The sequence below is a fragment of the Trichechus manatus genome, unplaced genomic scaffold, assembly GCF_000243295.1.
Source record: "Trichechus manatus latirostris isolate Lorelei unplaced genomic scaffold, TriManLat1.0 scaffold00030, whole genome shotgun sequence".
NCBI lineage: Eukaryota > Metazoa > Chordata > Mammalia > Sirenia > Trichechidae > Trichechus > Trichechus manatus.
The window spans coordinates 22,633,962-22,649,021 of NW_004443966.1; the positions used below are offsets into that span (position 1 = coordinate 22,633,962).

Genomic DNA, 15,060 nt, shown 5'->3' on the forward strand with positions numbered 1-15,060 from the left:
GAGTGAGATTCAAATGCAGACCTGAGTCCTAAACATATGCCCCTCCTTCAGCACCGCCCATCCCTTTGACCTGGCAGTTGCCTCAAACATTACTTTGTGTGAGCTGCCCCTGACCCCCCACATCCCCGCTAAAGTTATCCCGTGGCTCTGGGGCCACCTGGGGTCCTCAATGCCCCGGTCAGGCACAGACTTTGGAGGCCCGTGGTGGTAAGAAGTCCAACTGGCCTCCATTACCACCCGGGCCCCTCCTCGCCATGGTGAACGGTGGGCTAGCTCAGCCCCACCGCCAGCCACTGGGCACTAGGATAGCCCAGACCCACCAGACTGGGGCATCTTTGTGGTGGTTTCTCTGAATGCTGGTGCAGCGTGGGGGGACGCCAAGGTTTGCTGTGATATATGGTGAAAACCGTGGCACTCCCACCAGGGGCTGTAATTCATAAGTTACAGGCAAGCTTCAAGACTAATAAATTTGGGAGGGAAGTATTAATGACTACACAGGGGCACCGTGAACTTGGCAGGCCCCAGAGCATGGAACTTTGCAGCCCAGGTTTTAAAAATGATTTGTGCTGGGGCAAGTCTAAACAGAAGCTGGTCGGCGTTAGTCTGGCTGTGATCCGTTGGCACCCACTCCCCCACTCAGCCACCCTCCCCAGCCACAAGGAGGAGATGCTGTCACCCCTCCCCAAGCTGCCGTGACTCATCCGCTTGTGTCTGCAGGTTAATCCCAGGGTGGCTGTGCACACGGTGGCCTCGGGGCCCCACTGGCCTGAAGGTCAGGGTTAGCAACAAACGCTGCCCTTTTCCCACTCCAGAGTGGCTCAGAGTGCCCCTGGCTTGTTCGTCCATAATTTCTAATGTCATGGGAATCCCTCCCTGGACACGCTCCTGGTCAGAGAGGTCAGCAAGGGGATGCCTGTCTCCCTGGCCATTCCAGGCTGTGGATCACAAGGACTTATGCCTCTCGCTAGCACCCCACGCTTCCGCCCTCTGCCTCCCAGGGCTAGCTGGCCACTGGTGGCTCTGGGGGTTGGCTGTGAAGTGGCGGATGGAAGAATGCAGCGTGCGAGGCTGGCTGCACAGGCTGGGCCAGGTGCAGGGCAGGTTTGCTTCCAGTGAGCTGGGAGGTGCCCGCCGGGATGTCACTGAGGAGATGAAAGAAAGCAGGGTGGGATTCCAGGGCTTCATGCGAGGGGCATTTGCAACTTGTTGGGGGCAAGCAGACTTTGCATCTCTACAGGAGGGCTGGGTTGGCCTTGTTCAGACACCTCCAGCTTCCAGGAGGTGGGTAGAGTCAGCACAGACCCCAGGCACCCTGGCTGGTGACACACAGTGGATCAAGTCTATGCTGCGTGGGTAACCAAAGGAACCCAGCTTTCTCCCTTCTGCTCTGCCTTCCTTCTCCTCCTGGAAGCTGCCTCGCTATGGGGATTGCAGAGGGAGGCAGAGCAGGACAGAGAGACAGGGACTCAGAGTCACGCCACTCCTAGAATGTCTGGGATTATTGTAAGGCGGCGTTTGTTTTCCACAGGACTTTGAACTGGTTCCTTCTGGTTCAAACCCCTGCTGGGAATTTGCATTTCACCCCAGATATACTGAATCAGAATCTACATTTTAACAAGATCCCCAGGTGATTCTTGGGTATAACAAATTTTGAGAACCACTGCTCTACTAGTGGTTCTCAGATTTGGTCCCTAACCAGCACCGTTAGCATCGCTGGGAGCTTGTTAGAGATGCAAATTCTCAGCAAGAGTTCAAAGCCCTGGGCTTCTGACCCTCCAAGCTCAGATTCTGGCTCCCTGTGGACCCAAACGTGGCATCAGGGGTCCAGAGTCTATAGGTCACTGGCTGACGGACAACAATGCCCATGCTGTCATCTCAAGAGCAATGACCCTGATGATAGGGACAGAGAGAGCCATTGCAGAAAAGTGTGGCTGCCCTGAAGTGCTCACCTGAGCACAGGTTTCTCAAAGAGGGCAGACCTGAAGAAAGAATGGCACTGAGCAGCTCCAAGCCCCAGGTGAGCTGCAGCCACAAAAGGGGACTTGAGCAACATGGAGCCCCCTCCCTACCGTGGGCAGAGCAAGGGGGGCTGTGGAGTAGGGGCAAGGCTGAGGTCAGGGAGCTGGGCAAGGTTGACACGGTACTAGTCTGATCTAGAGATACTGAAGGCTGAATGAGGAAGATGAAGAAGGGGACCGTTTCAAGACCTACTTAGGAAATAAAACTCACAGGAATTGGTGATAAGTTGTGAACTGGGGTCTATAAAGGTCCAGAAACCTGGAGTCAAGGCTGTAGCTGAACACAGAATGTTACAGTCTGCATGGGGGGACAAAAAGACAAGGATGGACTGCAGGGACAGAGAGCTCAGCAGGGTCTGGGTCAGCTGAGAGCTCAGGCCAGGCAGCCGCCACAAAGCTCAGGAGCCTTCTGGCTGCGTCACTGGGGGTCTCGGGTTCAGAACAACAGCGAGGGGTGGCCCTTGGTGCTCTGCCCTGGTCATGTATTTCCCCAAGAATTGTGTTCCGTTCTGATGTCACTCCGAGAAGGACCAGAACATTGGAGAGCTCAGGAAGGGGGCTGTACGGGGACAACCTGGAGAGCCTATCCCCTGAGGATCGGCTGTGGGAATGCAGGTGACAGTCCTTGGGGGAAAACACTGGAGGCTAGGTCCTCATCAGCCCGTCACTGAAAGGATGTCTTGACTGGGAGGGCACACACCAGACCTGTGCATAAAACTGTGGCCACGTGGGGAGGCGGATGCCAGAGGGCAGACCTCAGGGGGGCTAAGGGAGAGTTTACCTACAGGCAGAGCCATTTGAAGTAGGGTGCGCTGACCTGGGAGGTACTGAGCACCCAGTATTAGAGGGAGGTAAAGGGAGACTGCGCCTAGGCTGACAGAAGGGATTCGTGCAACAGCTAAAGGACTGGACTCAGAAGTCCCTCCCAGCCCCCAAATCCTATGTTTCTAAGACCTGAAGGTCACTCAAAAGGTCATAATAGCAACCCCCGACTCCTCACAAACTTCACCATGCCTTACAGCCTACAGAGCCTTCTCACGTCTACCGCTGCTCACACTTCCTGTGAGGCAGGCAGAGCTGCAGTTACGAGCCCATTTTACAGAAGGGAACACTGCAGCCTCAAGTCATCGTGCTGGGATGTGGCAGAGCCCCAGTCACTTGGCTCCAAACCCGCCCAGCCCACCTGGCTCTGTCCTTGCTGCCCTGACAAGGGGACACAGCACACCAAGAGGAAGTGGTCCCTCACTCAAGTTGGAGTTTTGGGGTCCCACATCCCAGTTCCAAGTCCAGTGCCACCATTTCCTGGCTATGACCCTGTGTGATGTTCTTAACCTCTTTGAGTCTGAGTTTCCTCCTCTATACAAGAGGAAGGAGGTGTGAGGATGAAGCGAGATCACAGTTGTAAAGAGCCTCACATGAAAAGGCTTGATGCACCTTAGTTCCCTTCACTTAATGTGAAGTGTGAACCTGGAAATCTGAATTACTGTTGTTAGATGCCATCAAGTCGATTTCAACTCATAGTGACCCCATGTGACAGAGTAGAATGCCCCAGAGTGTTGTCTAGGTTGTAACCTTTAAGGGAGCCAATCGCCAGGTCTTTTTCCATGGAGCCGCAGGGTGGGTTTGAACCACCAACCCTTCAGTTAGCAGCCAAGCACTTGACCGTTCCACCACCAGGGCTCCTTCTGAATTACTGTGGGAAGTCACTATTTAAAAAGATTTCTTGGTAAAGTGAAGAAGCTCCGTAACCATCATGTTAGTGATAACAGCACTTTCAGCTGCAGAAGTTAGGGCAGGGAGGACTCAGACATGAGCAGGAAAACGGCCTGGAGACAGGCCAGCATCCAGGGCTCAGATCCCTCCATCTGGCTATGGAGTCTCCAAGCTTAAGCTGATACTGGGCTTGAGCCTCCCTAAATCCACCCAGGAAGCTCCAAACCTAACATGGCTGTGTCACCAGGTGAGGGTGGTCACCTCCATTCACAAAACAATACTGTCTCACACCTGTGGGGCATTCTCACAGTTCTGGAGCCACTCTGAGCTTCCAAACAACGCTGTGAGGAAGGCTCAGCATTGCTCCCATTTAACAGCTGGCAAAACTGAGGCCCAGAAAGGTTAAAGCCCCAGTTCAAGGTCACACAGCTGCCTGATGGAAGAGTTGGGATTTGAATCTAGATACACACCCCTTCCATAGAGTATCCTACCGTGTGTTACAGCTGGTGCCCTGTCCCCTATCACCACCAGTGTCCCCATGTCCACTCCCATGACCGGTGTCCCCACCTCCACAAATACCACCACTGCATCCATTTGCTACCATCTCCAAGGCCGAGGCGGAGACTTGCTATCTGGGCCCTGGTAGGCCAAGCAGTCCAGCAGGAAAATCCCAGGCCTGGGCTGGAAACCTGGCTCTGTCCTTTATAAGTGATGTCACTTTGGACAACTTTACTTGGTCTCAGTCTCATTATCCATAAACTAGAAAAGTCGTACCTCACCTCCCCTGCTGAAGACAGGAAAGATCACGCATGCAAAGCATGTGTCCATGAGTTCAAGTCACTAAGATTATTTCTAGTCTTCTCATGGTAGATGGACTAAACGTTTCTCCAGGGGCACTGATCTGAGGGTGCCCCACTCCCCAAATTGAGCAGAGGAGGGGGACATACTCCACTTCCACGAAGCTGAGTCCCAGCCACCTGTGGGTAGAGGTCCTGGGGGTGAAGGGCTTGCCCATCATGGGACTCAGGAGACTGTGTGTCGGTGGGAATGGCAGTGGCCACCGGACTCGGCCCCTGCCCGGCTAGTGCGGCTCCCTGGGAGGGAGGCGAGCGTGCAGGTGGGGCGGCTCACCTTGGGAAGGCCGCAGCTCCTCCACGACGCTCTCGGCCACGGTCTCCTCGTCCCAGGTGCTGGCCTCCACCACCTTATAGCGGCTGCGGGGCTGGCTGAGCACGTGCGGGGCCTGCAGCGCTGCCTCGCGCTCCGCCGCCAGGTCCAGGTCCTGCTGTGCCAGGTGAGCCCGAAGCTGCCGGATCTCAAACTGCAAGAAGGAAAAGGGCCGTGGGTGGTGTGCTGCGGAAAGGAAGATGGGGTGCCACAAAAGGCAGACGGGGTGCTGCAGGTGGGTGGCCACCTGGAGTGCAGGCGTGGAGTGGGCATGGACCTGCAGCCCAACATCTGGGGCGCTCTGGAGCTCTACTGTTGACAGGTGGGGCAGAGCCAGGGGGGTGGGGAGGGGAGAGGAGTCAGCTGGGCACCCAAAGGCTGGGTGGTGGCTGCCTTAGAAATCTCCTAAGGCACTAATTGCAAGGGCCTCTTACATTTACGGAGTCTTTTCCAAGTAACCAAGTGTGTGCCTGTGTCTCAGATAATCTCGTAGTCCAGCTCCACTGTGCGGAAAAGATGGCCGTGAGAAGAAACACAGCTGTGGTTTGGGGGAAGGCCACTGGACGGGGAGTCAGAAAATCTGGATTTGAATCCTGGCTCTAGTACATCCCCCTGTGTGTGACTCCCAGGGGTGCTGGTCAAGTGAAAGCTTATCCAGGTGTCTTATACTGATGATAAATGGAAGGCAGGAACCCCAGACAACTCGGGTCAATATCACCAGTCCTGGGAGCCCAGCCTGGTGCCCGGTGCTGGCTGGTCCGACCCCCACTGGTTCATCTCTTTTCCAGCATTACCCATTTTCCTCTTTTACAAGGTATTCTGAGGGGTGGCAGATGGTATCCACTCAGCAGGACTGGATTTTAGTCCCAGCCCTGCGGCTTACTGGCCATGTGGCCATGGGTGAGTCCCTTCACCTCCCTGAACCTCAGTTTCCTGATCTAAAATGGGGGTTTTCACCCCATACGGCTCTTTGAATACTTGGGTACTTCATAAAGGCGTTGTAAAAAGCTGAACGAGTATTGGTTTTGGTTTATTTTTTGTCAGGGAATGCTGCTTAGAGAGGCTTCCAGATGCCTTTTGGGTTTGTGGCTGGGATGGCTGTTCCTGTTCTGGGGGGTCTTCCTTGGACATCTGGGCAAAAGCAAAATTTGGTTTGGGGATTGAAGGCCAGGCCCCAGAAGAGGAGCCTTGACTGCCACCTAGTGTTCTAGGCCCACAATGCATCCCTCTGCACACCCTCTCGGTCAAACCCCCAAGGCCTTGAATCACAGGGAGAGGTCCAGGGCCTGGGCTCCCCTACCCAGGAAGTTACCGACTTGTGAATGATGTCAAATCCATATCTCTAGTCCTGACCCCTCCCTGGAACGTCAGACTGACACCTCTACCTGCCTACCTGACAGCACCACGTGGTTGGTTCACAGGAGTCACAAACTCAACCTACTCAAAACAGGACTCTTCCCTGTCTCCCCAAACCTGCTCCCCCTTTATTTTCATCTCTGTATTTTAGCTAGAGCAAACAACGTAATCACTTCCCTTGCCTCCTTGCTTTCCTTCACTCCAACATCCAATCTGCCACCAAGTCCAGCTCCACCACCAAGACACACCCCAAGCTGCCCACTCCTCCCCATCTCACTGCTAGCTCTTCCCTAGATACCTGCAGTGGGTCCATCCCTCAATCATCCATTCTGCAACAGAGTCAGAGGGATTCTTCGCAAATCTAACTCAGATTGTGTCACCCCTTATCCACAAGCCTCAACGGCTTCCTACCTCACTTAGAAGAAAACCCAAACTCCTTAGCTTAGAAAGTGGGTGCCCCATCTAGCCCTACTTCCTGGCCAACGTCACCTCATCCTCCCCTTCTTCACCTCCTCCAATGACCTGGGCCTTCTCATTGTTCCTTAAACTCACTAAGCGTCTCAAGACCACTTCCCCTGCTCCCAGATCACATGACCAGTCCCCCTCACAGGGCCTTCCCTGACCCCCATCTAAGGTAATCACCCAGGCACTCTATCACAGCAGCCCAATAGAATTCTCTGCATGGCACTTTACTGCTTTCTGATGTTTTTGTTTATTTTAATGTTTTTATTAATTTTATTTTTATGAAAGTAAACGTACACAACTGAAGCATTCAATAACATTAGGGTGACCAGGCAGTACACTGACACTGGCCAACCTCTAAATGTCAGTGTCTACAGATTTTGTTTCTGGGACCACTGCATTTTTTCCAGAGAGTTCTTGCCTGGGGATATACCTCTGACTCCCTCTGTGCTGGGAACAGGGCAGGGGAAGGGGGCAGAAGGTCCCACTACTAAGGAAAGGATGTTCACTTTATCCTTGTTTACAGTCCTGCACCTCTCCAGGCCCCTGCCTAATCCAGTGTCCACATGCGGAGCCCTCTGGTTCAATTCCTCCAGAGGATAAACCTCTTGACTCTTGGAGGATGGGAGAGTGTGGTCTCCTGGCTGTGTAGGATTTGGAAAGAGGCCTAGGGAGTCCAACTTCCCCGTCTCCCCTTTCAGCTTCACATCTTACCCTTTCCTCCCAGACTCTGGAATTTTCAGGGAAGACTTACCCATTTCTCTCACCGTCCCCTCTGTAAGCACTTTGTTTATACGTTCTCCATTCTGCTTGACCAGTTATTACTTTCTTGTCTGCTCTCCGTTTCCCCCAAACCCACTGAAATCTCTTATCCTCTTTGTCCTGATGAGTTATTTCTTGTGTGTTTATGATTTTTTTTTTCTTTACTATCATTTTAGTGGAGTTTTGGGAAGGAGAATACATAAATATGTGTGGTCATTCCACCACTTTCTTTAAAGACTCTCTATTGGCTTACCTCTCCCTGACTCTAGTGGCATGCTGGTAAATAAATAAATAAATAAAAAGGTCCGGTTTGTATTATATGCTAGTTTCTGTGGTGTAAATACTCCCACCACGGCCAATTCCAAGCCACCAACATGATGTCATATGGAGTTGGGAAAAAATGTGCACAATGGGCTCTCATAAGCCAGTGAGAGCACCAGCACACCACTGCCACCTTCACCTCTCAACAGAATACAATCTGTGTAAGAGCAAGCAATGATTTCTGGAGCCCTGGTGGCATAGTGGTTAAGAGCTTGGCTGCTAACCAAAAGGTTGGCAGTTGGAATCCACCAGCCGCTCCTTGGAAACCCTATGGGGCAGTTCTACTCTGTCCTATAGGGTTGCTATGAGTCAGAATCAACTTGATGGCAATGGGCTTGGTATTTTTGCTATACAAGAGACACTAAAAAAAATATTGTTGAAGAAATGAACAAATGAATGAATGAAACCAGTTAGCTTTGCTCAATTCTGTGGTTTCAGACTGAGCCCTAACTCTAGTCCTGACTCTAGCCCAAAGCTGAGACAGATCGAGCCCTCACCCTGCTCACACACTGAGCCCCAACCTCAGTCTCAGATTCAGCTCTGACCCTGGGCTCAAATGGGGCTCAGACTCCGGCCCTCAAGCCACTCAGCACTCAAGTGGGACCTTAGATCTTAGGGCATGAGAAAGGCAGGCTGGCTCATTACAGGGTGGCCTCCTGTGCAGGGGGGATGATATAATCCGCCCTTCTGGGAGCAGGGTCTCAGAGGTCACAGAAGGCTCATGAGGCAACCCTCCAGAGCTCTGTGGGGGTTGGGAGCCCCTCCTGCCTGGGCTGACCAGAACTTCCCTTGGGCACACCCAGTCCACTTTCTCCAAGGCCGCTCATCAGGGCCTGGCAGGCCAGCTAATGGCCTCCCAGGCCTCTCTGAACGGATGCATTATTGATGACTTGTAATTGATATACATTGCTGCCCAGTGAGTGTCCCACTGGAATTCAGGCCAGACAGCCAGAGGCCAGTGCTTGCCCAGCCCCAAGCCCACATGCACACACCCAGAAGAAAGTTTTTCGCTAAAGATATGAACTCCAAGCATGTAGCAGTAGTTCTCCCACGCACTTCTTAATTCCTTCATTCCTTCCCTAAGAAGTCAGATAAAGCATGATGGGGGCCATGTTAAAATTCTGCTATGTGTATTGGAATGAAAATGCCTCCCCCAGCTTGGAGTAAGTCCTGGGAGGCCCCAGTGAGGGGGACCTTCTGCTGCACTGCAGGGAATCCATGAGAGTCACAGAGCTGACTCGGGGGTGGTACCAGTGGCAGAGGAGGCAAGGTGTATATGAGAAACAGGAGACCAGTATGTAAGATGGGCTAGGGACTGGCAGGCGCCACACCAGGTAGACCCTGTAGCCATGATAAGGTGTTAAGGACTCAGACTTTATGTAAAGAGCAAAAAGAAACCATTGAAATCTTTCAAACAGAGGGTGGCATGATGAAGGTAGTAGTACAGTGATTCAGATAAGCATTTTGGAAGGATTATGCTGGCTGCAGGGAGTGGCGCAGTGGTTAAAGTGCTCGGCTGCCAACCAACAGGTCGGTGGCTGGAACACACCAGTGGCTCTGTGGAATAAAGATGTGATAGTCTGCTTCTGTAAAGATTTACAGCCTTGAAAGCCCTATAGGGCAGTTCTGCTCTGTCCTGTAGAGTCGTTATGAGTTGGAATAGACTCGATGGCAGTGGATTTGGTTTGGTTTTAGTGCTGGCTGCAGAGTGGAGAATAGATTGGATGGGACCAGGGTGGGTATAGGAATACCAGATGGGAGGCTACTGCAGAAGTCCAGGTGAGAGATAAGCAGCATTTGCGCTAGGGTGGAGACAGTGGAGACAGAGATAAGAGGAAGGATGAGAGAATTATTTAGGAGGTAAAAGTGCCAGCATGTGAACACAGATTGGAATGGGAGTGATGAAGAGGGCTACCTGCTTTTAGGACAGATTTGTATAAGCTTCATACCCAGAGGACATGGGGTGGCCTGGATGCTCTCAGCTCTTACCCTGAGAAGGACCAATGGATTCCTTAGAGGGGAACTACAGGTGGGCTAAATGGCTTTCAGCTCTGTTCATTTGCTATGACCACCCAAGGGTTCTCAGGATGTTCTAGCCAAGGCCCTCTGAGTCTGGCTCCTGATTCCTCCCGTACTTAACATGGCCACGTGTGTTTCTCCGATAGACTGAAAGGTTGTCAAGGGGACCTAGGACATTAGGGCCTCATTAGTCAGATGGGTGAACTGAGAACCTGAGATGGGAAGAGAGTTGCCCAGAACCAAACAGTGCATCAGATGCAAAGCTGGGACCAGAACCCATGCCTCTGGCTTCCAGCCCCCACAGATGTGTTAGGGAATTTCAGCCTAAAGGGAAAGATGGAAGTGATTCAGCTCAAACAATGCAAGCGAGCTTGATGGTGCAGGAGCCAGGAACAAACAAGAGGTTCCCATGGAGGAAAAAGCAATGGCAGGAAGCAGGAGCCTGAGCTCTTAGCCATCACTCCCCATTCACTCTGACTTTGGGTAAGTCCCCTTTTCTCTCTGAGTCTTGGCTTCACTTCACTATGTGTCCAATGAGACAAATGGACTAGCTGAATTCTGGGTCTAAGATGAGTTCTTTGTTGGCCCTGGGACACTAGCTAGGAGGGAATGAAGTTCAGGTGCCAGTTAATTCTTGGTGCTATCTTGAGGATCATCCTCTGCTTGCTTCCTGTTGAAATGCCCCATTCCCAGAAGAGTGACTCTTTAGAGAAAGATAACTCAATCCACAGCCTCTAAAGTACATCATCGACAATAGAAATTACTAGTCACGCAAATAAGCAGGAAAAATTGATCCACTACCAAGACATAAGGCGGTTAATAGAAGCTGACCTAGAGATGCTGCAAATATTCGAGCTAACGACAAGGACGTTAAAATAACTGTGATTAATTTCTGTTAAAGAAAACAGAGGAAAAGATGAACTAATTGGATGTAGCATGTCAGCAGAGAATTAGAATCTATAAAAAGAATCAAATAAAACGTTTAGAACCTTACTATACGATATCTGAAATTGAGTACTCTGTTGAATCAGTTTAACAGCAGGCTAGACATCCTGGAAGACAGAATTGTTGAACTTGAAGATAAGTCTATAGAAAGTATCAAAACTTACGCCCAGGAAAAAAAAAAGGGGAAGAACAAACTAAGCAAAAAAAAAAAGTAAGACAGATGTGAGATATGGTTAAAAGGTCTAAGATAAACAACTGGAGCAGAGGAGAAGAATGAGAGAATGAGAGACTGGGACAGAAGCAATAAAGAAATCCTGGCCAAGAACTTCCCAAATTTAATAAAAAATATCAACCTCCAATTTCAAGAAACTCAAAGAATCCTAAGCAGGATAAAGAATTTAAAACAAATAAACAAAGAACAACACCTCATAGGCAAACTGCTGAAAACAGATAAAGAGATAAATACCCATAGCACTGAGGCTCACCAGCACTTATGTGAGCCTGGGCTTCTAGGGGAGGTGTACGGTAGCTTTGATAACACAACGAAGCAAATTTTCCATTGGCAAACTGATCCCGTGTAAAAAGGCCATCCCCAGACTTGGGCAGAATTAAAGTGCAGTCAAAGCCCCACCTAATGCACGTCATTAGATAAGTATTTCTAATCAGATAACCTGACGAGATCAGTCAGGATCCACAGGGAAGCCCTCACCGTGCATTACTGGAGTGAGTCAGGCACCTTCCATCGCGGCTGGGCTTTTAATGCATGGCCAGGCAGGGGCCGATCCCACAGGCGCTGCAGGCCCAGCCACACCCAGCACATCTCTGCCTTTAATGGTCTGTTCGTGCAGTACAATCAACATGGGCTGTGGCCTGATCAATGCACACTTTGGCCAGAAGCTCGATAGTATCTAATACAATAGCAATAATTTTGCTCCATCCTATTAGTGCTGTCTGCACAGACTGCCCTGCCTTCAAACCCATCTGCTATTGGGATGGCATCCAATGTTTATTTCCATTAGTTTCGCCATTGTTGGTAACAATAAAAATCAGGAGACAGTTGCAAACTAATGATTTAGGAGCAGGGTGAAGCTGAATTTGACCTTGGCCCCTTTCCATCCACTGTGAAGATGACTGGTAGTTGGCCATAAATTTAAATTATAGCAAAAGGATAACATAAGTTATTCCTCTGATGGCTAATTTTATCAGCTAAATAGGCTTGTCATTAAAGCTATCGGCTGTTTTACAAATCACTTCCCATGTTTAAAAAAAAAAACAAAAAACTTCACTTCCCACAGTGGAGAGCTTGAATAATCCAGGTAACAAAGGCTATTGTGCTGAGCTGGGGACTTGTGACGTTTTCAGGAAAAGATGGGGCTCTCCGGACCCACTGTGGAACCCCCTGCCTGCTATTCCTGGCTGGCTGAAGGGGTTGTTGGCCCCCAGGCCAAGGAAGGCCCTTCTCTGAGCTGCCTGCCCAGCCTCAAGGGTGAGCGAATTGTGCAGAGCCATCACCTTCTCTTGGGGTGCTGAGCAATCGGACCCAGAGCACGGCCCACAGATGGGGGAGATGGACCCAAGGTCATAATCAGGACTCCCACCACCTAACAAGCCTGCTATGATGCCTGCAAATGAAAAGACAGAGGGAGCGGCTGGAGGGGACAGGAGTGCAATGTTGCCCCCCACCCCACCACCTTTCTCCATCAGAAATGCCTATTATTGTTGTTAGTTGCCAGCGAGTTGATTCTGATTTATGGTGACCCCACATGTTGCAGAGTAGAACTGCTCCATAGGGTCTTCTTGGCTGTAATCTTTAATCGAAGCAGACTGCCCGGCCTATCTTACACGGCTCTACCGGGAGGGTTCAAACAGCCAACCTTTAGGTTAGCAGTCAAGCACAAACTGTTCGCGCCATAGCTTGGGTATTACTTTATTTCTTCAGGAAACAAGCCAGGGAGACATGCATTCATCAAGGGAGGGCTTGCCTCTTGCAATATGGGAAGGGGTAGGGAATGTCGCAAGCCCAGTGGCCTCATTTTATGGATTAGGGACTATGGCGGGTGGCTGTTTTCTCTTCTTCTTGGGCACACAGATCTCTTCTGCCAGCATCTGAAGATGTCACCTTTAACAGTCACCTTTAACTGTGATCGTGTGACTGAGTCCCAACAATGAAATGGGGCTGAAGTGATGTCACTGCTTGCAGGCCTGGCACATAAAAACCTTCTATACACAATTCTCCGCTCTCCCTTTCCTATCCATTGGCTGAATGGAGAAGACTCCAAGGACTCAGAGGAGGGGGGAGACACAAAACAGAAGGAGCCTGGGGACCTGAGTGGCTGTGTGGAGCAGAGCACCCCCTACCCCCCACCCCTCACCCACTGCAACCGGCATTGGACTATGATGTGAATGAAATTAGGCTCTTCTTGTCTTAGGCCACCAAGAGTTCTGGATTTGTTTGCTGCAGCAGCTGGGGTTACTCTCCCTAACTAATAGTGACACGTGTGGATGCCCTATTTCCTTCATAAGAAAAAGGACACTGAAGCCCCGAGTTCCATTCTTAACCATTCCATAACCAACGGCGGGACACTGGGCAAGCAATGGTCTCTCTGAGTCTCAGTCTTTTCATCTATAAAAGGGGTTAATAATACCTAGCCTACCAACTTTCCAGGGTGGAGAAAGGATCAAAGTCGAAATGAGCTGAAATGTATGACAATGCATTTATGAACAGTCACCACTGTACAAATGAAGTTGGTATTGTTTTTATTCTTCCCCTGCAACCCTTACATTTACTGAGAGTCTCCAGTGGGCCAGACTTTATATCTATTACTTGATTTAATTTGATCCTCACCTAGTTCTCATGATGTAAGTCTGTTTCCTCCATTTTTCCAGTGAGGATGCTGAGGTTCAGGGATTAGGGCCCTTGCTCCAGAGGACAGAGCTAGTGGCTGGTAGAGCTGAGATTTGAATCTAGCTTGCCAACTCCCCATGTAAGAGGACTCTCTCCGCCCCTCCTCTTTCAGGGATGGACTCCCACCCAAGGCCTAAGTCTGTCCTGAAGGACTCACGAAGCTCCACTGGTCCCCTTTGGAGGCTGGGCTTCAAGTTGCCTAAGGTTGAGCCCCATGTCCCTCAGTATTCTGCCAACGGTCTCAGGGTGAATGATGCTGAGGAAGGAGGACTTACTTTCCCTCTGTTCTTCCCATGGGACCCAGCAAAGAAGAGAAATGAACTTTGAGAGTGAGCCAGGTCAGACTGCATTGTTTTGCACCAAAGACTGTGTTAACGGATTGAATTGTGTCCCCCCAAAATATGTGCTGTAAACCCTAACCCCTACACCTGCGGTCATAATCTCATTTGGGAACAGGTTTCCTTTGTTATGTTAATGAGACAGTATTAGTGTAGGGTGTGTCTTGAGTCAATCTCTTTTGAGATATAAAAGGAGTAATTAAGCAAGAAGGCAAGGAAGCAGAGATGGGAGAAGATAGATGCCAGGCCACATGGACATCATCAAGGAATCAAGAAACAGACAAGGACCTTCCCCAGAGCCGGAGCCTTAAATTCAGACTTCTAGCCTCCTAAACTGTGAGAAAATAAATTCCTGTTTGTTAAAGCCACACACTTGTGGTATTTCTGTTATAGCAGCACTAGATAACTAAGACAGGCTGTTACAGGCTTAAAGGGCGAAGAACTGATATAATGGGGACTTCGGAATATGTTTTGGAATTAAAGCAAGCTCATAGACATGAACATTCATAAAATTTCAGAAGTGGTTTCATAAGACCAGTCAGAAGGACAATGTATCATTGCACTGATTTTGCTGCAGCATTTAAAATAGCTTTGATTTCTGAAGCAGCCAGTAAAAAGAGAGAGACAAAACGTTTACCCCGTTTCTTTGAAGGACAGTAACAAGCATCCTGCCTCTAGAATTCATCTGTGTACCAGCAAGATTAACTCTGGAGAAAATCTTGGCCAGAATTCAGACAGAGAACAAATAAAAGTGAATGGGAAGGAACTTCCAGCTCAAGGATCATGGAATTCAGTGTCTGAGGCTATCTGCTTTCATCACAGCGGTGGGCAGAGGCTGGAAGCAGAAGGCCAGCCAGGGCTTAAGAAAGGTAAGGCTGATCAACAGAATGTCCTCCTTCCCTCTCCCTGAACCCTTTGTGGTTGTCGTCAGCTGCCATCAAGTCGGCTCCAACTCATGGCAACCCCATGTGTGCAGAGTAGAACTGCGCCATGGGGTTTTCAAGGCTGTGAACTCTCGGAAGCAGATTGCCAGGCCTGTCTTCTGAGGCATCTC

General features: G+C 50.2%; 1 protein-coding gene across 1 annotated transcript in view; it reads right to left on the reverse strand.

The window, feature by feature from the left end:
* The window catches only part of TMEM266 (transmembrane protein 266), a 104,454-nt gene that overhangs the window by 9,971 nt on the left and 79,423 nt on the right, over positions 1 to 15,060 (reverse strand). Inside the window, exon 8 of the mRNA XM_012555044.2 lies at positions 4,863 to 5,052. Within this exon, the coding sequence (XP_012410498.2) occupies positions 4,863 to 5,052 (190 nt within the window). The remainder of the gene's footprint in view (positions 1 to 4,862; positions 5,053 to 15,060) is intronic.